The sequence below is a fragment of the Oryx dammah genome, unplaced genomic scaffold (genome assembly GCF_014754425.2).
Source record: "Oryx dammah isolate SB20612 unplaced genomic scaffold, SCBI_Odam_1.1 HiC_scaffold_23, whole genome shotgun sequence".
Taxonomy (NCBI): Eukaryota; Metazoa; Chordata; class Mammalia; order Artiodactyla; family Bovidae; genus Oryx; species Oryx dammah.
In genome coordinates, this window is record NW_024070207.1 from 32,091,729 (window position 1) to 32,119,389 (window position 27,661).

At 35.9% G+C, this 27,661-nt stretch overlaps 1 protein-coding gene and 1 pseudogene across 14 annotated transcripts in view; one reads left to right on the plus strand and one right to left on the minus strand.

Moving 5' to 3' along the window:
* The window catches only part of THOC2 (THO complex 2), a 120,195-nt gene extending 96,167 nt beyond the window's left edge, over nt 1-24,028 (plus strand). For 2 of the 14 annotated variants that reach the window (XM_040265214.1, XM_040265219.1), the window contains exons 24-39: nt 189-330; nt 990-1,147; nt 2,043-2,171; nt 2,535-2,666; nt 2,757-2,941; nt 3,446-3,624; nt 3,870-3,972; nt 4,640-5,070; nt 5,233-5,291; nt 6,679-6,795; nt 11,543-11,680; nt 12,016-12,085; nt 12,168-12,325; nt 14,175-14,251; nt 14,735-14,780; nt 21,016-24,028. In XM_040265214.1, the coding sequence (XP_040121148.1) occupies nt 189-330; nt 990-1,147; nt 2,043-2,171; nt 2,535-2,666; nt 2,757-2,941; nt 3,446-3,624; nt 3,870-3,972; nt 4,640-5,070; nt 5,233-5,291; nt 6,679-6,795; nt 11,543-11,680; nt 12,016-12,085; nt 12,168-12,325; nt 14,175-14,251; nt 14,735-14,762 (2,106 nt within the window). In that variant the 3' untranslated portion in view covers nt 14,763-14,780; nt 21,016-24,028. Of the gene's footprint in view, nt 1-188; nt 331-989; nt 1,148-2,042; nt 2,172-2,534; nt 2,667-2,756; nt 2,942-3,445; nt 3,625-3,869; nt 3,973-4,639; nt 5,071-5,232; nt 6,007-6,678; nt 6,796-11,542; nt 11,681-12,015; nt 12,086-12,167; nt 12,326-14,174; nt 14,447-14,734; nt 14,781-21,015 lie in introns of those variants that run through there. The other 12 variants (XM_040265222.1, XM_040265224.1, XM_040265216.1 and 9 more) reach the window with 9 other exon arrangements.
* LOC120881536 lies at nt 20,765-21,581 on the minus strand (annotated as a pseudogene).
* Nucleotides 24,029-27,661: the final 3,633 nt, after the last annotated feature.

The following is a 27,661-nucleotide window of genomic DNA, read 5'->3' on the forward strand; positions in this document are numbered from 1 at the left end:
TATTTGTAGGGTACAAAGACTGACTTTATTGATTGGAGGTGAAAGCACATCCAAGTGGACTCCTAAACATCCCTGTTGAAGTAATTAGTATAAAATACTGGCATTTATCTCCTTACATTTTTTAATTAAAAGAAGGAGAAGTAATGTGCCTATAGTTAGAAAAGTATCTAACTTATTATACTTTGTAGCCTCCAAATAAAAAGAAAAAAGAGAAGGAGCGATGTACTGCCCTTCAAGACAAGCTTCTCGAAGAAGAAAAGAAACAGATGGAACATGTACAGCGAGTTCTGCAGAGACTGAAACTGGAAAAGGACAACTGGCTTTTAGCAAGTAAGTTGTTGGAATTGTTACATTTCTGCCACTTTACATGAAAAAAGCAGACGTTTATAACTTTGGAGGTACTGAAGTGTATTATGTTTGTATTTCAACTCAGTGTTCACTATCCCATTCTTTGGTTTAGTTGCTCAGTCGTGTCCGACTCTGCGAGCCCATGGACTATAGCCCACCAGGCTCTTCTGTCCATGGGAATCTCCAGGCAAGAACACTGAGTGGGTTGCCATTTTCTTCTCCAGGGGATCTTCCTGACCCAGGGATCAAATCCGAGTCTCCTGCATTGCAGGCAGATTCCTTACCAACTGAGCTATAAGGGAAGCCCATCCCATTCTTTGGTTATTCATTAATCCAGAGTTGACTTCACATGTGCACTGAAAGAACAGATTTAGTTTGTGATGAAATTAATTGACCATATTGGCAGCTTATCATTCAGCTCTTATGTATAAAATCTTATTTCTGGAGAAATTATAGGTAGAAAAATGTCCACAGAGTGAAAATGAAAGTCTTATCCCAGGCATGACCTTTTGGTTACAAACTATAAATAGTTTGTGGTTTTATAGCATTCTCTACACTAAAGTTAATGTTGTCATGTTTAGTGACCTTGAGGCACTTGAGGAAGAAGTTTACCACTTAATATATTCTTCCCTTATTTTTAGAATCTACCAAAAATGAGACCATCACAAAATTTCTACAGCTGTGTATATTTCCTCGATGTATTTTTTCAGCAATTGATGCTGTTTACTGTGCTCGTTTTGTTGAATTGGTACATCAACAGAAAACTCCAAATTTTTCCACACTTCTTTGCTATGATCGAGTAAGTTCTTTTTATTGCAACCTTTAAAAAAAGTCTCACACAAAGATAGCTAAACATTATAATCTGTGGAGGTATTATTTGTGTGTGGTTAAAAGTATGAGCTCAAGAGCCAAGTGCCTGAACTTGAATGCTAGCTCTGCTACTTTCTAGCTTTATGATCTTTGGCAAGTTTTTTAAATCTCTCTGTGCCTCAGTTTTCTATCTGTAAAACGGGATAATAGTATCTGATTCATAAGATTGTTGTGAGGATTAAATGAGTCATTACACAAAAGCACTTTGATTAGTGCCTGGTATATATAATAAGCACCCCCTTGTTAATCCATTAACTCTACATTTGAGTTTATGCATTCTTAACCTTCACCCCCTTAAAAAACGACAAAAAAGCTTACACTTCTGCACATATATAAAAGCCGGGACACTTTTTAGTATGGTCACATTCACAGATTTTTGCATCTGGCTTTTTTCTTAATAATAAATTACTGCATTTTATGGTTTAAAAATCTGCTTTATGTTACCGCCTCTTAGCTGCCTATTTCTAGTTTCTGTCAGCCTTGCTTCTGCTTAACCCTGCTTAACTGCTCCCTGTAACCCCATTAATATCTATGGCTAAGTCTGTTAAAAAGTTATGATGTAGTAATAATGATATTTTTTCTTCTGTCATTGTAAATCAGCTTGCTTTATAAAAGTGGGTTTTTGTTGTTGTTATTGTTGCTTTATAAATGTCCTGTTTTCTCACAGAAGCTAAAATCTTTAAAGGTCTTGGAATTGTGAATATAAGAGGGGATGATGCACTTTGACTAAAGCTACCTGTTTAGTTTATTATGATTTGTATTACATGGTCTTTTAATATTTTGAACTTGATCTGTCTTCATATTTCACACATTGTTTTCTGTAGGTTTTCTCTGATATAATTTACACAGTCGCAAGCTGTACTGAAAATGAAGCTAGTCGATATGGGAGATTCCTTTGCTGCATGTTAGAGACTGTGACCAGGTGGCACAGTGATAGAGCCACATATGAAAAGGTATGAGAAACAAATACTATTAGACATTACCCATTTACCATGTATATCATGACCACTTCCAGTAAGCTCTGGGTTGTTTGGTTTTAAAAGGGAAGCTGAGTTCAAGATTCAGTTTAAAACAATGTTTAAAATTAAAGCACAGTTTGTTCATTATTAAAAAGTGCTATATTTTTATCCTATCTCAAACTGACATTTCAAATTAATGTCACTGAATAAATAATCTTTCTGTGAAAACTACCTATAATTCAGATACACATCATATTTTCCCATGGAATCATTAATTTAGTCTACTTCAGTTTCAGCTTCTGCTATTTTGGAGGATAGAATCTTTCTGTAAAAGTGACAGCCTATTTTCTCCCTTAGGAATGTGGAAATTATCCAGGATTCCTTACTATATTACGAGCAACTGGATTTGATGGTGGAAATAAAGCTGATCAATTAGACTATGAAAATTTTCGACATGTTGTACACAAATGGCATTACAAACTAACCAAGGTAAGAAAAAAAATTGTATTTCTCAAAGGTGTTTTTTTCTTCTTCATACTGACACTTTTATAATAACAGATCTTAAAATGTTTGTTGTAGGCATCGGTACATTGCCTTGAAACAGGCGAATATACTCACATCAGGAATATCTTGATTGTGCTAACAAAAATACTTCCTTGGTACCCAAAAGTTTTGAATCTGGGTCAGGCTTTGGAAAGAAGAGTGCATAAAATCTGCCAAGAGGAAAAAGAGAAGAGGCCAGATCTATATGCATTGGCTATGGGGTAACAGAATTATACTTTAATGTGATTTATGAGACTAGATTACAGAAGGATTCTGAAGACTCTGAAATGTTTTACAGTGTTGAAGTTTATCTTCTGCCTTACTTCAGGAGATTATGGGAGATTATGCGATCATGTTCCCACAGGCTGGTGAGAGTTGTCACTTCTGATTATTAGCTTCCGGTCTGTACTGGATGATAGTTTCAAAAGTCATACATAACATATTTTGGCTTGGAGGAAATGCAGTTTTATCATTAGTTGAATTATCAGATCTTCAGTAGTGGAAAAAAGGCATTTTAGTTGAAGGATTAGTTTACACTGAGATTTTTATTTTTAAACATCTAGGCTCTCCATAAAGACCTTTAGGAACTTACTGAAAGTTAATATTATTTTGTTCTTTGGAACCAAGTATCAGAGTGAATAACTTGCTAATTTTATTCTTTTAAACCCCATGTTTGTGCCTTTTGATTTGTATTTGTATATTTAAACACTTTGTGCGACTTTCAGCTACTCTGGGCAGTTGAAAAGTAGAAAGTCATACATGATACCTGAAAATGAGTTTCATCACAAAGACCCCCCTCCGAGGAATGCAGTTGCCAGTGTACAAAATGGGCCTGGTGGTGGGCCTTCTTCATCGTCGATCGGAAGTGTATCTAAGTCAGACGAAAGCAGTACCGAGGACACTGGTATGCTTATTTGTACGAATTTATAAGTAATACATTTTTTTGCAGGAAACTGATATGTTTTGTATCCCGTGACAAGTAAAATGCTGGCTTAGTGTTACTTTTTTGTTTCCTAAGTAGGAGTATGTTACTGCCAAGAAGTGATCATTCCTTTGTTTCTTTCTATCTAGTCTTTAATCATTTTGCTGTGAGATTGTAGCTTATTTACATCTTGGGGCTTGTCAAATAAAGCTTTACCTTTATTTCAGATAAATCAAGGGAGAGATCTCAGTGTGGTGTGAAAGCTGTTAATAAAGCTTCTAGTGCCACACCAAAAGGGAATTCAAGTAATGGAAATAGTGGCTCTAACAGGTAGGAACTCTGTGTTCTGAACTAAAATTCTGAATTCTTATATGATTAACCAACCTCACTAGACATGAATGAAAGAGGATGATAGTTGAATATTATTAAACTCATTTATGTTGGACTTAAAAATTTTGTATATACTGCTATTTGATGATATGCTTACCTTCCTCACATGTTTTATAATGCTGAAACTGCCTTTGTTTCCCCTACTGGAATATGCAGGGGAATGTATGTGTTGAAGTTGAAAAAATTTTTTTAGGATTGGGTGTTTGCTGTGAACAGTCTAGGTAAGAATAATTAATATGAGAGACGCATACACTGATTTAGACCAATGGTCCATCCAACTAAGTGATGCAGTTCCTGATCATAGCACCCTTGGTTGGCTTATGGGATAGTTTTTGTTACTTTTTAATTCTCAAAGGTTATGAACATATACAAAAAGGTCCAGCATCACTTTAATTACCCTTTCTTAATCTACTGTTTGTGAATTTGGTTATTATTTATTGGATAAAGAAGTACTTCCCTTTTGTCTTAAAGTTGTCCTTTAGTTTTCTTAGTTGTCATTTAGTTCTGAAATTTTTGAAGTTAGTAAAAAAAAAAGGCTTTATGATTTATAACATTGAATATATTTTATGGCCATTTTATCTTAAAATCTCATGTTTTCCTTCTTAAGCAGCAAAACTGTTAAAGAAAATGACAAAGAAAAAGGAAAAGAGAAAGAAAAAGAGAAAAAAGAAAAGACTCCAGCTACTACTCCAGAGGCCCGAGTACTTGGTAAAGATGGTAAAGAAAAACCAAAGGAAGAACGGCCAAATAAAGATGAAAAAGCAAGAGAGACGAAGGAAAGAACGCCTAAATCTGACAAAGAGAAAGAAAAATTCAAGAAGGAAGAAAAAGCTAAAGATGAGAAATTCAAGACCACTGTCCCGAATGTAGAATCAAAGTCAACTCAAGAAAAGGAAAGAGAGAAGGAGCCATCCAGAGAACGAGATATAGCAAAGGAAATGAAATCAAAGGAAAATGTTAAAGGAGGAGAGAAAACACCAGTTTCTGGGTCCTTGAAGTCACCTGTTCCCCGATCAGATATTACAGAGCCTGAAAGGGGCAAGTTTAAGTTTGTCTTCATTTTACTTGTTTACCTTTGGTTGTTATAATTTAAAGGGAGAAACTAATACTTAAGAATCTTAGAAGTTGGTGTTTTTTTTTAAGTGTTTGGGAAAAGTGGAAACATACCTTAATTGTGACTATTTCTTTTCATCCCAACAGAACAGAAACGTCGCAAAATTGATACCCATCCTTCTCCATCACATTCCTCCACAGTAAAGGTTAGTATAGCCTGAGGAAGGCAGCGTCCATGTTAGGCTCACCTGTTTGGAATACATGTCCTGACTTCCTTCAAGTCTTGTGCCAAGTATTCACTGGAGCCACTGGAGGTTTTATATTGCATTACAAAATGATTTTTTTTTTACATATTGGTGGACTGATATTTTTTTCCTATCAAGTATTTTTCTTATAAGAATATGAAAACTTCAAGGACCTAGCACTAATTTTGTAGTGTTTCAAAGTGCAAGAGAAATTTTTCCCAGAAGTGCCTCACTGCTTTAAGCAGTCTTTTTTTGGAGTGCAATGATAGCTACAAGCAAATGAATCTTTGCAGCAGAATGAAGCCTATTTTCCGGCATAAATATTGAAGAATATATATCACTGAAGACTTCCTGGATGATACAAGATAAACAAGATACCTCTGAATTCATCAAGCTACTTGATGAGCATCATACCGATGTGTGCCTTCTAAGAAGGAGTCTTGAAAGGAGTTCCATTTTAAAGTCTCCTTGGTGATCAGTTCTCCTGTAGTTGTGTATATTCAGTGAGCATGCAGCTTCTGTTGTATCTTCCCTTGGAGGTTTGTTTATACCCATTGGGTTCCCACCAAGTTGAACCTTGCAGATGTGGCATCCAATCCTACCACCCAGCAAAGAGAAACCCCAGGCATTCAACTGCAGCACAAAATCGTGGGTGTAGCCTTCTTGAAGACTCAGGGTAGCCATTCCTTGCTCCATATTTAATTTTAATTCTAAAGTCATCTAATTTCATGGAATCTTTGAATTTGCAGTACGTTGAACTTTTAAACCTGTAAGTTAATTAATTCTTCATCAAGAGCACTGTGGTTGAATACCGTAATTTCATTTTCTTTGTTTTTTTTTATGTCTTTTTTTTTTTTTTTGGGAGGTATGAGATTTACAATTAGAGGCACTTTGCAAAAAGAAAAGAGTTAATTACTCTTTTATAGAATATATTTTGTTTTCTTGTTAATGTAATGCCACTGAGTTTTCTGGCTAGAATAAAATTTGTGTATATTTATGATAGAGTCACAAGTAAAGTTTGAAACCTCCTATTAAATAAAAACTATGAAAATATAAGACAATGTTGTGATCTCCACTATTTTAAACTTTTCTGTGGGGAAAAAATATTTTGCTTTTTTAAACTTAACGTTACCTGTAGCTTAAATACAGTATTATGAAAAAATGTGGCATTGACGTTTATTTTTAAATTCTGAGCAGAGATTTTTATTTGTTACAATGAGTACATATAATTGAGTTTTTTTTTTAACATTACAATTCCATTACATAGTTTTTTTTTTAACTGTTGATATTCATATAATAATGACATCACGAGATTTATCCTCACAAGAAGTAGATGGTTTATTTCCAGGTTACAGCCATACTTCCCAAAGTTCCTCTGGGTTCTGAGAACTATGCCAGCTCACCTGTCATCTCCATTCATTTTCTACAGGACAGTCTCATCGAACTCAAGGAGTCTTCAGCAAAGGTTTGAGTCTTTTAAAATCATCATGCCTAAGTAAAACAAAGAAAAATTCATTACTTCATTTATTTAGTATAGCCTCACCCTAGTAAATTCAGTAAGCTAGTGGAATAACCTTTAAAAATACCTATCACAAACTGAAACAGTGGATGACAATGGGGATGATCCCTTTAAATGAAATTGTTACAAAATGTATGTAATGTGGCAACCTTTCTATAATCTCTCCTTGCTTGCTGTTATGCCTTATCCTTTTATGCTTCAAAATCTGAAAATAAGTTTAAGATATGCGAAGGGAGTTGTTGGTTTTTTTTTAAGAGGGAGTAGGCTTATTTAATTTCTCAAAACAAATCTGTCAGACTGTTTTCTAATTTTTTTAGATAACCCAGAAGACCAAAAGCTATATCTGATGCATTCATATAACTCTTCTAAAAACCGAGTCCATCTCAACCCATAAACGTCAACCCATTTTATGTCACTTCTGCCGAGCTACCTTTTTGGTAGTTGTGGCATTTTATCAAAAAATATGGTTAATGTAAGCTAATCATTCTCTTGGAGGGGAATATTCAACTCAATGGTTGTGTTTACATGTCAGTATTAATTCTTGCCTATTCTTGAGTATTCTGCTACTAAAAATAATGTGCAGTTTGTGTATCTTATTACAGAGTTCATTCATTTCATGATTATAGTTGAATTGTCCAATGTTCATGTTATTTTGTCTTTATTATTATACAATTTGTACCCTGTTTCACTTTGATTTTCTACTTTGCCTCCTCTTATATCTGCTAAGTATGATTCCTTACTGGTGGACCAGTAAAAAAATGATATCTTGGAACAAAGCCAGTTGACAGTACTAACCACTTTTAGAACTATAGCTTTAAATTGAAATGTCTGTGGATATTGGGCAAGTAAGCACTAATTTTTAACAGCTTAGATTAGCCAATATGCCTGTCCTGAAATTGTAGCATTGTTTTTAGAATATACTGTATTAATCAAGTATGAATGGTTTCTTTTAAAGTAAAATTTTTGCTATATTGATTATGTATTCCAGTATAGTAGATTTTTATAACAGAGTGGGATTGTGTATGTATGTCAGTCTTAACCATCAGTGGCTTGTGTGGGCTGTTTTAAATTCATGGGTTTACAATGTTACCTTGTGAATATTTCCTGGAACATATTTTGAAGCAGTTGGAAACCTGCTGTTATACTTAACTGGATTTTTAAATCAATGATGAAGATTATGGTTCCTTGCATTTTGTGAAAGCCTTTTGAAAATAAAACATATGAGATAAGCATATGTTATCTCATTTCATACTCATCATAGATGTTGTGAGGCAGGTAGGGCAAGTAGCAATGTCTTTTTTTTTTTTTTTTTAACAAATAACAGCCTAAAGTTTCTGATCTTTTCCCAGTGGCATATAACTTGTTAGTACCAGAACTTGTACTAAAATTAAGATTCCTCAAGTATTCTTACCACCATGAAAATAAAGTTGCAAAAAAATAGTTCTTTGATTGCTAGCACCCATATTTCAATAGTAGTTGAGAACGTTCTTAACTTCTTTTGTGTGTTTGTCTTATTTTTTAAATTATAGTGATTCAAGGGTGATCCCTTTCCCCTTAAAAAAAAAGACAGTGATTTTGTGGGCATTTAAAACTCAATAGATTTATTCCATATTCAGTCGGAACACTTAGAAATGGCATATGAATACACTTGTAAAAATTGTGACTCATACCACTTTTCAGATCCTTAGTGCCTGACAGTATGATTAGATGTTCAGTAAATATTTAAAATGAACTTCTATGCCTTTGGACTTGTTAAAGCATCCAAAGTTCACTAGTCTGAATAGTAGTTGATGTTGCTTTTTGTGTGTCTAGGAAAGTTTACTAGCATATGAATGTCTTAGAAAATTTTTTTTTTTGGATTTTGAGTGCTTTCTAATATGAATGATCTATAAATAAACTCACTGTTTCTGTGGTAGCTTTTACTTTTTAGAGAATTTGAAAGTTATGTGTCTGTATTTTCAGGTCACTTGTTATTGTACATGTAAAAATGTTTCCCTGCTTTAGTTTCATCTTTTAGTTATACTTTGTCCAGGATCCTTTAAAAAAAAAAATTAAATAGTTGCTATTTTCATTTTTTAATCCATAGTGAAAGTAATACATGGACTTGGCTTTTCAAGATGATTAGTATCCAAATCTTTTCTGTCAGTTCACCTTCTACCCCAGTTTCCAGTTGGCATGTTTCTAGTTTTGGTCCATTGTGTTTTTATTTAGCAATCTTAGCACTTACATTGGATAAAGTATGCATAGCAGGCTCCTTTAAACCAAGCTTCTCTGTAATTTCAGAGGGGAGCAATAACCCCCCTTAAAAAATAAACTTCAGCTTTTAATTCTGTTCATCATCTTAAGACAAGGGTCTACAACCAAACCTGAGCCTACATGTCAGGCCATCTTCATATGTATTGAGTACTCACTGTGTGTACAAGGCACTGGGAAGTATGTAAAAGTAGAAAAAGGGAAATTAGCTTCCCTGCCATCCTGTAAACTGTGTTATGGACAAAAGTAAATGACATGATATTAATTGGGAATACGTGCCACCAAAAAGGCCAATATAAAATAAGAGTTCACTGGACAGTGATTTGTGGAGTTGAGGGAATGTTGTACTGCTGATGGCTTTTAAAGTCAAAGTAGGAATTTAAGAGATTAAGATAAAAATGAACACCTGTTCCAGTGAAGAGACCTGCTGGAAAGTACAGAGTGTTAGGGAGCAGCAGCAGCCACAGCCTAGAGTACATTGGATTACTCCATAGTAGAATAGAATTGTGCAAAGATTGTGAAGAGCTTGGAATACTCAAGCTAAGGAATATGCATTTTATTCTGTAGGCAATGAGAGACTGTTTTTGTAGAAAAGAGTATTGTCATCAGAACTATTCTTAGAAGGATAGAAAGAAGGAATAGAACTGGTATATTTCTAAACTAAGAATTTTTAAGTTTCCCAATTCCTTGCAATACAGAATTCAAGTTAGGTACACTTCATTCTTGTGGAGGAGTGTGCATGTGCGTGCACATACTTACTGATAATCACAGACAGAAATTTTACTGGAAGAATTAAGCAGTACTACACTAAGAGTATTGCAATAACATCGCTTTCTTTGTCTTGTCAGTTTCATGAATAATATTGACTTAAGGTGTGAATAAACTCAGTTAGAAAATCTTAGTGTCATTTAGGGCATGTACCTGGCAAGAGTACCTTTTGGACAAGCACTTTTATGATTGTTTCTCATTCTCTTGCTCTTTGATATTAATAAACATTTTGTCTATTTCAGTTGATCATCAACTTTTATACATTGAATTTTTAAAGAATCTACTTATACATTGCTATGGCAGTATTTCTGAGCAAACTGAATTGAAAATATTTGGTGGTGTTAAAAAACAAGTGTTAATTCTCAAACTGATGGCTGTCTTTTTTTGTGTATTCCTTTGAATACCAAAGGATTTGTTTGTGTAAAAATATTTGACTTTTGACTCACTGTTCTTTTCATTCTCAAGGTATATCTAGAATTGTGTAGTTATGTAATGAGTTATGTTCAGTATCCTGCCTAATACTTTTTAATGTCTTAAGTTAAATGTAAGCTTATAGCACAGTTATAAATGCTGCAAGGTTAGGTGTCTGATTATTTCCTTAATATTTTCTTTTCTAATGGATTTCCATATTTACAACTTGTATAAGTAAGATTATCTCTTCTTTAGAATTAGCACATCCTTGATCTTTGGCTATTTTATGGCCTATGGGCCTTTCATTGGAGAAAGAATAGGCAAAAGAGAACATTGGTTCATCATTTTTCAGTCTGTTTCATCAACCTCAATGGATAATATGGCTTTCTGAGCTTTTTAGAACCAGTAAGACAAATTTTGAGCTTCCTGGTGGCTCAAATGGTAAAGAATCCACCTGCAATGTGGGAGACCTGGGTTCGATCCCTGGCTCCGATCCCTGGTTCAGGAACATCCCCTGGAGGAGGGCATGGCAACCCACTCCAGTATTCTTGCCTGGAGAATCCCATGGAGAGAAGAGCTTGGCGGACTACAGCCCATGGGGTCTTAAAAGAGTTGGAGACGACTGAACGACTAAACACAGCTCAGCGCAAGACAAATTTTACAGTCAATTGTGATTACTTGACAGAAACTGGAGTGCTTTCAGAAGTAGAGAATATGCAGCCTTTACTATAACGGTGATTAAGGAATAATCTATTTATGATTTATACTGAGGCAAAAAAGACTTATTAGTAAAGTCATGGCTAGGTTTTATATTATACTTTCCTCACTGTCATCAATTGCTTATCAGTGAATGGTAAAACTTTTTAAAATTTCCGTGATTGTGTAGAGTTTTTTTTTTTTTTTTATGGTAGAGAAAGTCCAGTAACTATTTTTCACACATGAACTCTTGTAATGGTGGTGGCTATAGGTCTTCACAGTAGAACTATATAAGAACCTGTAGCTTGTGAATTTACTAATAAAAATCTCAGTTGAGGGAGGAGTGAACTGGTTGAGTTTAAATGATAAACATTTACAAGGTCAAGAATTGAAGTCTGCATAATTTGTGCCATGCCCTTTTATTTTAACCTCTCATAGTCCATACAGCTGACCAGTTTTGACTTTGGGTCTACTACCAAATGTCTTTCATTAAATAAACAATCAAGCAAATGATGTCAATACTGGAAAACTAATAATCTTTAGTAATATTGCCTTAATTTAACAGCTCTACATTAATCATACTCCTCCACCACTGTCCAAGAGTAAGGAGAGAGAAATGGACAAGAAAGATTTGGACAAGTCAAGGGAAAGATCAAGAGAAAGAGAAAAAAAAGATGAAAAGGACAGGAAAGAGCGGAAAAGGGTTTGTAATTTTTTAAAAACTAGTTTGGAAAGTTCATTATCATGTACAGTAGTGTGTCTGTTGTCTTATTTAAAGTACTAGTTTGTTGCATGACAGTCTATTATTTGGTGTTTAACTGGTATTTTCACCCTAAAGTGTGTTTGAATCTTCTACAGTATAAGGATCTTCAGCCTAATAATCTCTACCAGCTCTTCTTGCCTATCATGTCATTTTACCAAGTATGTGAAACTACTGCAGATATTCTCCAATGCTAGTTAGCTATGCTCTTCTTGTAGAAAAGTAGTACTTTAAAACAAAAACTCTCAATCAACGTAGTTCACAATTCTTGGTTCTAGGATCACTCAAACAATGACCGAGAAGTGCCACCGGACTTAACCAAGAGGCGGAAAGAGGAAAATGGAACAAGTAGGTAGACTTATTAATACTTTCCAAGTAGTCATCAAACTGAATCGAAAAAGGCTTTCATGATTCTCTTTTATAATTTTAGTGGGGGTTTCAAAACACAAAAGTGAAAGTCCATGTGAGTCTCCTTATCCAAATGAGAAAGACAAGGAAAAAAATAAGTCAAAATCTTCAGGCAAAGAAAAAGGCGGCGACTCTTTTAAATCTGAAAAGATGGATAAAATCTCCTCTGGTGGCAAAAAGGTAAATTTTGAGAACAAAAGGAACAATGAGCCATTTTCTTAGAAAATCTCCCATTAGAAAATTTAGCAAATATTGAGGTTTTTTTTTTTTTTTGTAGTCAAATAGTTTTCTGTTAATTATTTGGGGGTGGGAAGAGGAGGTTTTGGAGGAGGGCAGGTTTTCTTGGAGAACTTGAAGCAGTTTAGTCCCAAATTGCTGGGAGGGTAGAATTAGATTACTTCTGAATTTCCTTTTCTCTCCATTCCACTCACACCTACTTCTTGTCATTGAGTTTCAGTGTGTTTTCTTTTTTCTCTGACAACAATTCTTATAGTTTCTCTTTAGTCATGAGATTAAAATATGGTCACATGTATTCTCCCTGATCATTACACTGTTATAAAGTCTTTATCATTTTTCAACACACTTTATAATATTTTCTCCTAATAAACTTATGTTTATATCTTATATGTGATTTTAAAATTAAGTGTAGTGTGCATTCTCTTAGATGCTAATGGAGAATACTCAGAATATATCCCATGCATCTGTCATAAAGTAAGCAAGTCATTACTAAAGTGTTTACAAAGCATCATTATATTTAGTCAACATATATTCATAGTTCTTCAAAGCAGTTTTGGAAAATTATAAGGTGATGGTTTTTAAAGGGAGGCTGCTCCTTTTAAATAAGTATTTTAAACTGAGGTAAAATTTCACATAACATAAAATTAACCATTTTAAAGTATATCATTCAGTGGCATTTAATATATTTACAGTGTTTTGCACTCATCATCTGTCTAGTTCCAGAACATTTTCATCACTCTAAAGGGAAACCACATACTGATCAAGTCATTCCCCATTTCCCCCTCCTTTTAGCTTTTCACAACTCTGAATCTGCTTACTATCTCTATGAACTCTTTATGAGCTTATCAAAAACTCTGGCTATTTCCTATAAGTGGAACTGTATAATAATGTGGCCTTTTGTCTCTAACTTCTTTCACTTAGTGTAATGTTCTTGAGATTATTCATGGTGGTGCATGTATCAATACTTCATTTCTTTTCATGGCTAAATAATATTCCCTTGTTTGAATATACGACACTGGTTTATCCATTCATCAGTTGATGGACTTTTGTCCTGTTTTCCACTTTTTGGCTGTTGTCAATTGTGCTGCTATGAACATTTGTGTGCTACTATGAATTATTTGTTTGAATGTCTTTTTTCAGTGATCTTGTGTTTATACCCAGGAATGAAATATCTGGGTTATACGGTAATGCTATGTTTAGCTTTTTGAGGAACCACCAAACTGTTTTCCATAGTGGCTGCACAGCTTACATTTGTACCAGCGATATATGAGAGTGCCAATTTCCTTACATCCTTGCCAACCCTTGTTATTTTCTGTTTCTGTTTTATTTGTTTTTACTTAGTGAGTGTGAATTAGTATCTCACTGTCATTTTGATTTTGTGTTTTCTTAATGACTAATGATGTTGAGCACCTTTTCATATACTTGTTGGCTATTTGTATATCTTTTGAAAAAAATCTATTTAGATGTTTTGGCCATTTAAAAATTGTATTGTTTGTCTTTTTGTTGCTCGGTTGTAAGAATTCTTTATGTAGTCTTGATATTAGACACTTATGAGATACATATATACAAATATTTTCTCCTGTAGATTGTCTTTTCACTTTCTTGATAGTGTTCTTTGATGTATACAACTTTTTATGTTTGATGAAGTCCAGTTTTGTTTTGCTTGTGCTTTTGGTGTTATATTAAGTAAGTCTGAAGAAAAATTTATGGCTGGTGGCTGATGAAAAGGGATTTTAAACTGATTTTTATATTTGGTTTTCCCTTCCTCAACTAATTCTACCATTCGTTATAGGAGTCCAGGCATGATAAAGAAAAGATAGAAAAGAAAGAGAAACGGGACAGTTCAGGAGGAAAGGAAGAGAAGAAACAATATCCTTTTCATCTTATAGATCTTTTTAATCAGTATAATGGAAACCTTTGATACTGATGTTATTTAGAGTTGTACCTTTGTAATATGTGTCTAAATGCTTAAGGACTTTTTAAAATGGTCTACCTTTTAAATGGTCTCTCTAGTTAACCCTCTCAAATGTATGAAACATGGAAATGGGAGACTTGATTGTTTTTTTAAACTTCTTTGTTAACTGAGGTGGTTTTATGCCACCAAGGGATTTAAAGTCCCTCTGGCTGTATCACCAAGAGGAGGAAAGGAAACAGAGTCCCTTGGGCTGGGGGCATGGGGAATAGCAGAGCAAGATGATGCTGCAGCTGAGCAGAGCTGGTAGAGTCTGAGACTACCAGGCTGGTAAGAGTCAGTCAGGCCTGCAGGCTGAGGGATTGTACTAAAAGATGAGACACGATTCTTCCACCCCCACCACCCCCCGAAAAGTTGTTTTCCCTTAATTTGTCATCTACTCATAAGTCCTCGGACAAGCACAGATAATGAAGACTTTCAATCAAGGTGAGTCTTCTCTTACCTCTTTCTCATTTAAAGATAGAAATGCAAAATGAGATATGATAATGTTGAAGAAACTAGATCCGTTTTTGCAAGACACAACTGTAGTTTTTCACCTAAATATAATGCTCAGGTCTTTGGGTAAAGATGTGAAACAAGACTCATGGTTATTTTTAAGCTGTTTTCATTTTAAGCTTGCTGATTAAGTCATGCCTTTTTTTTTTCTTTTTTAAAGCATCAAGATGTGTTTAAAAACATCTGGCTTTCTCTTCACCACTCATTCCCATCTTCTCTGGATAATCAGTCATTTTTTAAAGTACCTTATAGGTGGTGGTGGTATCTGCATTTTACAGGGGAAGAAACTGAGACTCATAAGGTTAAGTTGAAGGGGGTGACAGAGATATTACCTGACATGGCCAATACATAAATGTAGATCTTCTTGCTTACTAGTGTTCTGTCATCTTTTTGCCTTTCATGCCGACATGTTATTCAGAGTTTTTTTTGTCTTAAAGTTTCTTGCTTCTCTATCACTGCTCATCTTTTTCAAAGCCAAAAATATGGTCAATGCTTTTAGTTTTGGAATTTAAAACAGGCAATTTTGTTTTCAAAGTAGTTATACCTTATATGAGTTTTAAAAAATGTTTTATCCATCTTAAATTATAAGTGGACTGAGTGTTCAGAACCCTTAATATGATCTTTTTTGAGCATTCAGATCATCATTTGAAAAGTTATTGTTTGGTGATGCCTTAGGATTATTGAGGTATGTAGGATGATTTGCCCTCTACAGCTAATGGTTTGAGATGGCAGTATTGAAGTTTTTGAATCTTTTATAGCCAGTTTTCTTGTTTCTGTATTAGCTGTCACTTTTTAATGACATCAAGTATACGTACATTCTCTACCTTCCTCCTAATATTATTTGCTGCTTCTAATCTTTTATTAAACTGGATAGATAACCAAGGCTGTTTACAGTTTGAGTGAGAAATGTCTGAGAGCCTGTTCCATATAAAGCAGTGAACTTTAGAGTATGGATTTTGTCCTGTTTATTTTGGCTACAAAGCAGGGATTTGAGGTTGCCAGGTAGGTAACTTCCTGACAGATGATGTGCTTTTTCTGTTTTGTTAGTCTGTGCTTGTTTTCTAAGTATTAGCATAGAAGGGAAGATGAGAGTTGTGAGAGAGCTTTTAAGAATTTAGTAGATTTTTTTAAATTAGGAAGATTATAAAAGAAATATTACTTGTTCTTAAATTCTAGCTATCCCTTTACCTAACAACTAGCTGTCTTCCCTGGTGAATGATAAACTCTTAATATTTTTTAATTCTTCACCATAACCTTCCTTTTAGTTGGCTTTTTGCTTTTTACTTCTTGCTGTCACCTGGTACCCTTATTTAAAAAAAAAAAGCTCTACCTCTTTTATCTTCATTAGGAATGGGCCAGTCATTGTCATTGACAGCTTTCACTGTGGTTTTATCTCTCTTCTTGCATAGACTCTTTGTGAAGCACTGGTAGACTTTTCCTTTTTTTTAAGCTGTTCTGACTGTCTTCTGTTGGATACCTTCTAGGGTTGGTCAAGTCTTTATGCTGTTCCTTTTCATTTAGAGTTCTCATCATTTCTGATTGGCATCATTTACCTTTCAGTATCAGTATCAGTTCACTCACTCAGTCGTGTCCGACTCTTTGCAACCCCATGAATCGCAGCACACTAGGCTTCCATGTCCATCACCAGCTCCTGGAGTCTACTCAAACTCATGTCCATTGAGTCGGTGATGCCATCCAGCCATCTCATCCTCTGTCGTCCCCTTCTCCTCCTGCCTCCAATCCCTCCCAGTGTCAGGGTCTTTTCCAATGAGTCAGCTCTTCGCATGAGGTGGCCAAAGTATTGGAGTTTCAGCTTTAGCATCAGTCTTTCCAGTGAACACCCAGGACTCTTTACCTTTAGGCCACTTCAAATCTGCTGCTCCTTGCTCCCTTTTTAATTTACGTTATACAGAAAGGAGAACTGCTACACATGTCACATTTCCGTGATTCAGAGATGTCATTATTTGTAAGATTCATTGTTGCTTTCTAGAACTGTTTTTTTTTATTTTTGAGAAAAGTGCATAGAGAAATGACATTGATTTGTAAGTATCACCCTGATTTCAGAAACATTAAAATGATCATGTTAGAGTTAAGAAAATACAGTATATGAATGTGACCCAGATTAAATTCCTTCTAAAGTCTTCTTTTCCTGTTTCATAATTTTTAGTTGCAAAATCCTTTTTGCTTGTTCTGTGTATTTCCTGTTATTTGTTTTTGCTAACGTCTTTGTCCAAATTCATCTTACCTCTCTTTCATTTGGTCTCTGGAACACAACTAACTTCTTTGCTTTTAACCTTTTCCCCTAGTTTAATCTTTAAAAATTCCTGTCAATGAAAAATTTCCACTTAGAACCATTCTTTAGAGTCTCAGTTTTAAATTGATATGTGTGGTCAATTTATTAATATTGAGTTCAGCTATCTTTTGAGAGTTCTTTAGTGAGCCAGACATTGCTAAATTGAGACTTGCTTCTAGGTTTTGAGAAACTCAATCTACTTGCACTTCGATCCTGGATTCTTGATTTCAAAGAATATTAACAATTAACTCTGCTACCCATCTGTATTTGTAGTATGCTACATTCCTATTCTAATACTCCACTCCAGCGAGGCCTAATATATTTTCAGGTCTGTCTGTCATCTCCATCTCTTATGTGTAACCTAACTCTTAACATTTAAACCCAAGGTTGCAAATTCTCAGCCCTTAGGCAGAATGTGGATTATTAGACATAACTTCTTGGCCTTGGAGATGGCAATGGCAACCCACTCCATACTCTTGCCTGGAAAATCCCATGGATGGAGGAGCCTGGTGGGTTGCCATCTATGGGGTCGCACAGAGTAGGACACAACTGAAGCAACTTAGCAGCAGCGGCAGCTTCTTGGCCTTGCACAGTATTTAACATTTTCAGAATAGTTACACAAAATCCAAATGTTACTTTCCATTGAAGAACTGGAACACCTGGCAACATTGTGTTCTCATTTCTGCATGTCAGCAATCAGCTGGACCTGCCCAGGTGCTTGGCTCCCTTAAATAGAATGGGTCTTTTTTTGTAGTTTGCCTCAACCAGGCCCCAGTAAGTGCACTTCCATTTGTTTCCACTTTATACTAGCCCCTATAAACAATTGATTTTCTAATCCCCATTCTGAGTCTGTCTTCTTCAGTCCATACTTGGAAACTGACCTCCTAAGTGCTCAAAGATTGCTTATTTTAGGAATGTATTACCTTGAGGTGCAGTTCTAAATGCTGATAATATATGTAGAGTACGAGTGTTCAGTTAACTTTCTCAGTAGTTTCCCATTGCTTACAAGTGTGTGTCAGCTTGCCTAGAATCCTAGTCACTGATTGCTATGTATATATGAGTGTGTTGCATATCCCTTTCCTTAGATTTTGATCTTGTTGAAGGCAGTTAGCTTGCATCTCTTCCTTCTAATCAGACAACCAAGTATTTTTCTTTATTACCTACTATGTTTCAAGAGGTGTTGGTTTAGTTGCTAAGTTGTGTCTGACTCTCTGTGACCCCATGGACTGTAGCCCGCCAGGCTCCTCTGTCCATGAGATTTTCCAAGCAAAAATACTGGAGAGGGTTGTCATTTCCTTCTCCAAGAGATCCTCCTGACCCAGAGATGGAACCCTCATCTCCTGCTTGGCAGATGGATTCTTTGCCACTGAGCCACCTGTTTCAGATACTCTTAACTTTACATGGAGAATTATGTACTCAGAGTGTTAACTGTATCTTTTTGGAATTGAGGAGAAACATCATTGACTTTTTTTTGCCCTCAATAGAAGGTTCAGTTTATTTGTAACATTTGATCAGTTCAGTTCAGTTCAGTAGCTCAGTCTCGTCTGACTCTTTGCAACCCCATGAATCACAGCATGCTTCCCTGTACATCACCAACTCCCGGAGTTCACTCAGACTCACATCCATCGAGTCCGTGATGCCATCTAGCCATCTCATCCTCTGTCGTCCTCTTCTCCTCCTGGCCCCAATCCCTCCCAGCATCAGAGTCTTTTCCAATGAGTCAACTCTTCTCATGAGGTGGCCAAAGTACTGGAGTTTCAGCTTTAGCATCAGTCCTTCCAAAGAAATCCCAGGGCTGATCTCCTTCAGAATGGACTGGTTGGATCTCCTTGCAGTCCAAGGGATTCTCAAGAGTCTTCTCCAACACCACAGTTCAAACGCATCAGTTCTTCGGCGCTCAGCCTTCTTCACAGTCCAACTCTCATATCCATACATGACCACAGGAAAAACCATAGCCTTGACTAGACGGATCTTAGTCAGCAAAGTAATGTCTCTGCTTTTGAATATGCTATCTAGGTTGGTCATAACTTTTCTTCCAAGGAGTAAGCGTCTTTTAATTTCATGGCTGCAGTCACCATCTGCAGTGATTTTGGATAGTATACTGTTTAAGAAGTTGCTTTATGTGCTGCAACATATTTTTTGAGGGCAGGTTTATTATGCTTTCATCTGGCTCTGTGTGTAGCAACCACTAAAGATATATAAAAGTTTTGTTAGGAGATTGGAATGATAGACCTGAACTATTTTTCTTTTCATTTTTATCCTTTAAAGTATCACTGAATTCTATGCACTGATATTCATAGGCACTAAACAGTTGGAGAGAACAGGAGGGATTTTCCATTTCTTTATTCTACTTAAGGCAGACAAAACATTCACTCAGGTGCTGTGCTGCTCTTCATCTGTACATAGGCATGAGCACTTCCCAAAGACTCCAGTGCCGTATTTACCCCTGAGTGACTACTCCCCATGCACACATTTATCTTGAGAGGTACCCCAGGATGTGCTGAGATTCAGTTCAACAGAATCCTAGTCTTAACTGTTCCATTTATCCAGTTGGAATACCTCAGAAAGTGTATTTGCGATGATAAAAATTGCTAGGGAGCAGTTTAAGGGTAAGTGAAGGAGTAAAGTGGGGTTAGGATGGCTGTCCTTTTGTCTTTCTCCTATAGCTTCTTTCTTCCTTGTAAATGTTCATTGGACTTTTTAACTGTCAGTTTTATCCATGTGTGCCTTTCTACTTGGCTTGTGGGTACCTGTGTATGAGTGTGTGTATGTATGTACAGGTAGGTACTAGGATTAACCAGGAATAAGCTATTAATTTGCTGGGCTTGTATTACGTAGTTTCTCTACATAAATTTTGTTGCCATCCAGAGGGCTCTTTTATGAAGAACTACTGAAACATTTCTTAGGACTTTTTTGGTGAATTTAATCATAAAATTAGTGTGTGTGTGTGTTTATAAAGAGGTAGCTCTGCTAACAAGGCTGATATTCTATTTGTCTTTGTTCTCTACTTTGATCAACAGTTTAGCTGCTCTTTCACCCAGACCTATGTTTCAGACTTCCTTCTTGCTGTCATAGCTCTCTATAAAGTAACTTCATTGAAAATCAGCTGCCTCAACTCTGAAAGGGTACTCTTTGAAGCATTTCATACATAGTTTTCTGATACCCAAAGGAGAAGGGTGTGGTGGAACATAGGGAAATGACAACCTTACTAAAACAGCAAGGCCTATTTCTGGCAAAAAGCAAAGAAGAAAAAACCCCAGGATGTCCAAATAATTCCCAATGGAAAGTGATATTTACAAATGTAATCCTGTCTTAGCACAGTGAAAGGCCACCTTTTTTGGAAATGTGTCCTGCAAAGATGGTATTACCAATGCAATTTATAGCACTGGGAGAGGAAAGCTGTCTAGGATCGAGGACAGCCAACTCTGAACTGAGCCTAAAGTAGAAACTCTTTGAGAAATATCAGCAGTCCTTGATGTGAAAAGATCTGTGGGATTTCCTGCATTTAGAACCTGTGCTTTCTTATTACAGTGGTTAAAGTTGTAAATATTTCTTAAAAATATTAAAAAAATATGTAAAAATAACCTTAGTAAAATATTCCAGGTAATGTGGTATAGACTTGTTAATGAAAAGAAACTATTACTCTGCTGGAAGATAGAGTCCTAAAGTCTGAGTTTAGCAGTGTTTTATCACTGGGTGACTTTCTTCTTGATGGCATTTCTTTCTCAAGTTCCCTGAACTTGGGGTGGTTTTCAGGTTTGTAATTCCAAGACTTCAGCATTATTTTGTAAATACATTCTGGACACTGCTGAGAGACTGACATCCAGTATCTTCTTTCCACTTGCTCTTGTGCTTGCTGATTTGTCATTCCAGGGTGTGGACAGACCCCTAAGCTGAAGGTCTCCCAGAGGAGGATGCCAAAGCTCCATGCGTCACTCTCAGAACGATATCTCCCATAATTGAGAGCTTCTGGTGCTGTCCATTTAATGGGAATCTGCTTTAAATCAGAAGATGAATACACACCACCATCCTCTTGACGAGACATTCCAAAGTCACTGGTTTTCAGAACATTATTTTCACCTCCAGGCAGTTTCTTGCAGCAAGGTCCCTGTGTATACAATTTTTACCTGAGATTTGCCATCCAGAAGCAGCATCTAATAAAAATGTCACTGTTTTAGGTCATCCTTCTTTCTCAGAAAGGAGAGGAAATCACGTCCTGGAACAAGTCCCTTAATTTTGTAGATAGGCTGTATTTGTGTGCTAACGTTTATGAATTTTACAATATTGGTATGATTATATTGCTTGAGGATTTTGGCTTCTTGTAAAAATTTTAATTTCAGTTCCTGGGAAAGATCATCTTCACATGTTCTAACAGGGATACCAATTTTATGTTTTAATGTACCCCTAAATGTGTCATCAAAATTTCCCTTGCCCAGTAATTATGACAGCTTTGTGATTGAGATGGAGAAGGCAGTGGCAACCTACTCCAATACTCTTGCCTGGAAAACCCCATGGACAGAGGAGCCTGGTGGGCTGCAGTCCATGGGGTTGCTAAGAGTCGGACATGACTGAGCGACTTCACTTTCACTTTTCACTTTCATGCATTGGAGAAGAAAATGGCAACCCACTCCAGTGTTTTTGCCTGGAGAATCCCAGGGACAGGGGAGCCTGGTGGGCTGCCGTCTATGGGGTCACACAGAGTCAGACACGACTGAAGCGACTTAGCAGCAGCAGCAGCATGATTGAGAACCCATTTCTTATACTGATACCATGATACTCTTTATTGTAACATGGACTTCTTTGGCAGTTAAAAAAATGAGTTAAATTCACATAAAATAAAATTTGCCAACGTGGTTTTTAATATATCACTATGTTTTAACTATCACCATTAATTCCAGAACATCTGCATCATCCCCAAAAGAGACCCCATACCTGTTAGAGTCACTCCCAATTCTCTCTTTCCCCTCCCCCTGGAAGTAACTAAAGTATTTTCTTTTTGGATTTGCCTATTTTGGACATTTCATAAAAATGAAATCATTCTATATGTGGCCTTTTGTGTCTGGCTTCTTCTACTTAGCATCATGTTTTCAAGATTCATCCATGTTGTAGCATGTATAAGAGCTTCATTTCTTTTTATAAGTGAATATTATTCCATTGTATGAATTTGTACCACATTTTGTTTATCCATTCATCAGTGATGAACAGGAACAATGATTTTTAAGTATTAAAATTAATTGTAAGTTCAACATATGTGTATCTATAATTATAATTGGTAATGTCAAGATTATACATGATGTGAACAGAATGCTGTATAGAAATGATATGTAAATTATTGTCAGCATTTCATGCAAGTGTGATTATTTTCTAAGACCCTTCTAGCTCTGATTTTATGAAATGTGTGAATGTAGTATTTCATCAATAAAATTTAATGCCTTAAGCATTAATTTAAAATTTGAATGAGAACAATGTTAGGCAGATAACTTATTTGCCACATGTTGTAATAATCATGTTTTGATTTATTTCAAATATGCAGTATTTGAAAAATGTCAATACATAAAGGAAACGAGTATAATTAAGTCAATATATTTTTAAAGCAATTTTTATAATTTAGCAGACATTGCATCTTAATATAAGTAACTATTAAAATCATGTCCTCATGAAAAAATGTGATGTCATTTTTCTTTTTATTGATCATGTAAAATTGGTTCCTTTTCATTGCTATATGTTGTTTACTTTTGACAAGCTATTGCTTGTCCCAGTGGAATGTTTTACTTGTTTCTATTTCATTTTTTCCTTCCTCCCTTCCCCCATTCCCCTTTTTCCTCTCTCTCAGATAAAATACAAGTTATCATAGTATGCCAAGTAGGCAATAAGAAATACACAAATATTTTATCCTTATCTAGTGACTTAATTCAAGCATTGGTGATTCACAGAACTCATTGATTTTCTTTCTTAAATCTTCCTTCTCTTTTTTTCTTCCTTCTTCCTTTTCTCCTTTCATCTGTCCCTCCTCCGCCTTCCATCCGTCACCTCTCTCACCCTCCTTCCTTTCTTATCTATCAATATAATCACTTTGTTTCTTTCAGGTGAGATTGGAATGAATTGTTCAGCTGTGACCAGAAATTTATTTTCCTGAGTAGATTGCCAAGAATTATGAATGAAGAGGGCCCATTTGCATCTCCTTAAATTATTCAGTTATCTGCTTTATTGCTCCTTGCCGAAAACTTAAAATTGTTGAGTTGTGCATTACTGTATTTAACTTGTTGCTTAGTTTTACATGTTTATTTTCAGTAAATGGCTGAAAGTGTTAACTGTTTCATATTTTTAGCACAATGTGCTGCATACAGTTTCCAACAAGCAAATAAGGTTACATATGTACAGAATTTCACTTTAGAGTAACTAAATATTGCCTGGGTTTATTTTTTTTTTTTCAATACGAAATGCTTCCTTTTTATTGTTTGAAATGGAAAATAAACAGTTATTGAACCATTTTGAATTTACCTCATTTAAAAACTCAATTTTAACTTATTATTTGGCCTGTTTTATATTTAGTCAGTAAAAAAACAAAGTGGGAGCAGTGTCTTATGCAATGCCTAGGAATCATTTTATATAGTTCGTGTACGACATTAAAACATGTTTGAAAAAAAATGGTACCAGCACTCACTTGTCCCTTGCCATTTTTTCTTGTAATTATGTTAGAAAAATCAAGGGGTTGGGGGGAATAAAAATGTGTTTTAATTCTACAGTTAGAGAAGCTTTGTATTGCTGAACTTTCATCTGGAAAAGTTTCACAGTGACATTTTTAAAAGGAAATTTTTTTATCTATCGAATTCTACCCATGTAACCTTTTTTTCTAAATAAACAATAGTTTTCTCAAATGATTGTATATCATTGTGTATATTGTTGCTTATTCAAAATAACTTAGTTAAGATTCCTAGTCCTTTTCTTCTTATTTGTGTCTTAGTCCATGGACCACAATGTTTCCAAATGACAGACATCTTCTCCAATATGAGAAAATCCTATTTTCTTTCCTCTGCACCTGGGGTAGAAAGTGGGCTGAAATCATGCCCAGACTTATTCATTTACTCTTCAGTTTCTTGAACCCCAATGATACCTATGCAAATTAATTTTTTGTAGAGAATGACAGTAAAGGGTTTGATTTTTAAAAGGATTGAGACATGCGGAGTATATTTTAGAATTGGCAAAGGAATATAAATCTCAATGCCCCGTTTCAGGTAATTATAATCTGCAAATTGATGAGCACAGTGATTATTGTAGAGTGATCCACTCAGTGGCTGTTGAGCACCTATAATGTGCCTGGCATTTAAAAAAAACGATACATTGTTAGAATATTATGCCAGTGAGAAAATAACAGTGGTTCACCTCAAAATCATTTGTTTGAAACATGTCAGGGAAAAGCTTTCCAGTAGTTATGTTGCATTGGCATTTTAAAGATTTCATGATTGTGAAAATTTGCCAGAACTTAGCATCAGAATCTCTTTTCTGTGTTCTCCAATTTACTGAACATAGGTAACCTTTGCTTTTTTGCTTTTGGCCTTGCTAGAAATGCATTGAGGATGAAAAATACTAACTTTGAACTTAATTGTGCAGAAATTTATGTTGAAGAAAATCTGTATTTGATAGCTATTTTAAGGCCCCTCTGTTCTACAGGCAAAGAAGTATTAAGACCTAACTCCTATATCTACAGTGCTTCCAATTCTAACTTGAGAGATAAAGGCCAATTGAGTGCTGTTGGGGGTCAGCAAACTTTCTGTAAGGAGCCAGCTAGTAAATATTTGAGACTTTGTGGGTTTAAATTAACCCATTTGGAACTCCTCAGCTCAGCATTATAGTATGAAAGCAGCCATAGATGGTATGTAAATAAATGAGCATGATGGAGTTCCAGTAAAATTTTATTTTCAAAAACCTGCTGCAGAGAATCCTATGGAAGATTTATTCAAAAAAATATTTGAGTACTTCTTATGCACCAGAGGTACAGCCTTGAGGAAAACAGTTTCTGCCTTCATGGAACTTCCTATTCTATTAGGTTGGTGAAAAGGTAATTGCGGTTTTGGACCCTGAATTTTAAATCATTATAACTAGGCTCTCAAACACATCTTTATTAGTCAAAATAGGAACCATTACAATCACATTTTTGCCAATGAGACATGTTTGTTTATTCCTATAGCATACAAATCCATGCTTCAGGACTCAACAGCTATTTTCTGTCTCCTGCTGGTTGTGGAAGTGTTTTCCCTGCAAAAAGTTGTCGAATTACTTGAAGTGGTAGTTGGTTGGTGAGAGGTCAGGTGAATATGGCAGATGAGACAAAACTTCTTAGCCCAATTTGTCCAATTTTTGAACCACTGGTTGTGTGCCCTGCATTCTGTTGACCAGTGCCAGCTGCAGGTATTGCAGTTTTCAGTGCATCTCATCGATTTGCTGAGCATACTTCTCAGATGTAATGGTTTCACTGGGGTTCAAAAAGCTGTAGTGGATCAGACTAGCAGCAGACCACCAAAAAGTGACCATGAGTTTTTTTGGTGCAAGTTTGGCTTTGGGAAATGCTTTAGAGTTTCTTCGTCTAACCACTGAGCTGCTCATCACTGGTTGTCATATAAAATCCTCTTTTTGTCACACATCACAAGCCAAGAAATGGTTCACTGTTGTGTAGAATAAGAGAAGACACTCCAAAATGATGCTTTTCTTTATTTGTCATCAGCTCATGAGGCACCCACTTATCAAGCTTTTTCACCCTTCAGGTTTGCTTCAAATGCTGAACAACTGTAGAATGGTTGACATTGAGTTTATTGGGCAACTTCTCATGTAGTTGTAAGAGGATCATTTTTGATGATGGCACTCAACTGTTGGCAACTTCCGATGGCCAGCCACTATGCTCCTCATCTTTAAGACTTTTGTCTCCTTTGCAAAACTTCTTGAACTACCACTGCACTGTACATTCATTAGCAGTTCGTGGGCCAAATGCCTTCTTGATGTTATGAATTGTCTTCTCTCCTTTATGACCTGTTTTGAATTCAAATAAGAAAAATCACTCGAATTTGCTCTTTGTCTAACATCATTTCCCTAGTCTAAAATATATGTAAAATACACAGCAAGTAATGTCATTAGTGAAAAACATAAAGCAAGAAATATGCATTGAAGTGTATAACATAACCACAGTTATTTAAGAATGTATCCCAATATCGAACAGCAAAGTTCAACAATGCAAAGTGGAGGCAAACAACAAACGTTGGAGGGAGGGGGCCAAAAAACCCAGCTAAAGAGATCATGAACTCAGATCATGAACTCCTTTTTACCAAATTCAGACTTAAATTGAAGAAAGTAGGGAAAACCGCTAGACCATTCAGGTATGACCTAAATCAAATCCCTTATGATTATACAGTGGAAGTGAGAAATAGATTTAAGGGACTAGATCTGATAGATAGAGTGCCTGATGAACTGTGGAATGAGGTTCGTGACATTGTACAGGAAACGGATCAAGACCATCCCCATGGAAAAGAAATGCAAAAAAGCAAAATGGCTGTCTGGAGAGGCCTTACAAATAGCTGTGAAAAGAAGAGAGGCAAAAAGCAAAGGAGAAAAAGAAAGATATAAGCATCTGAATGCAGAGTTCCAGAGAATAGCAAGAAGAGATAAAGCCTTCTTCAGCGATCAATGCAAAGAAATCGAGGAAGACAACAGAATGGGAAAGACTAGAGATCTCTTCAAGAAAAGTAGAGATACCAAGGGAACATTTCATGCAAAGATGGGCTCGATAAAGGACAGAAATGGTATGGACCTAACAGAAGCAGAAGATATTAAGAGGTGGCAAGAATAAACAGAACTGTACAAAAAAGATCTCCATGACCCGGATAATCACGATGGTGTGATCACTCACCTAGAGCCAGACATTCTGGAATGTGAAGTCAAGTGGGCCTTAGCATCACTACGAACTAAGCTAGTGGAGGTGATGGAATTCCAGTAGAGCTGTTTCAAATCCTGAAAGATGATGCTGTGAAAGTGCTGCACTCAATATGCCAGCAAATTTGGAACACTCAGCAGTGGCCACAGGACTGGAAAAGGTCAGTTTTCATTCCAATTCCAAAGAAAGGCAATGCCAAAGAATGCTCAAACTACCACACAATTGCACTCATCTCACACACTAGTAAAGTAATGCTCAAAATTCTCCAAGCCCGGCTTCAGCAATATGTGAACCGTGAACTCCCTGATGTTCAAGCTTGTTTTAGAAAAGGCAGAGGAACCAGAGATCAAATGGCCAACATCTGCTGGATCATGGAAAAAGCAAGAGAGTTCCAGAAACACATCTATTTCTGCTTTATTGACTATGCCAAAGCCTTTGATTGTGTGGATCACAATAAACTGTGGAAAATTCTTCAAGAGATGGGAATACCAGACCACCTAACCTGCCTCTTGAGAAATCTGTATGCAGGTCGGGAAGCAACAGTTAGAACTGGACATGGAACAACAGACTGGTTCCAAATAGGAAAAGGAGTCCGTC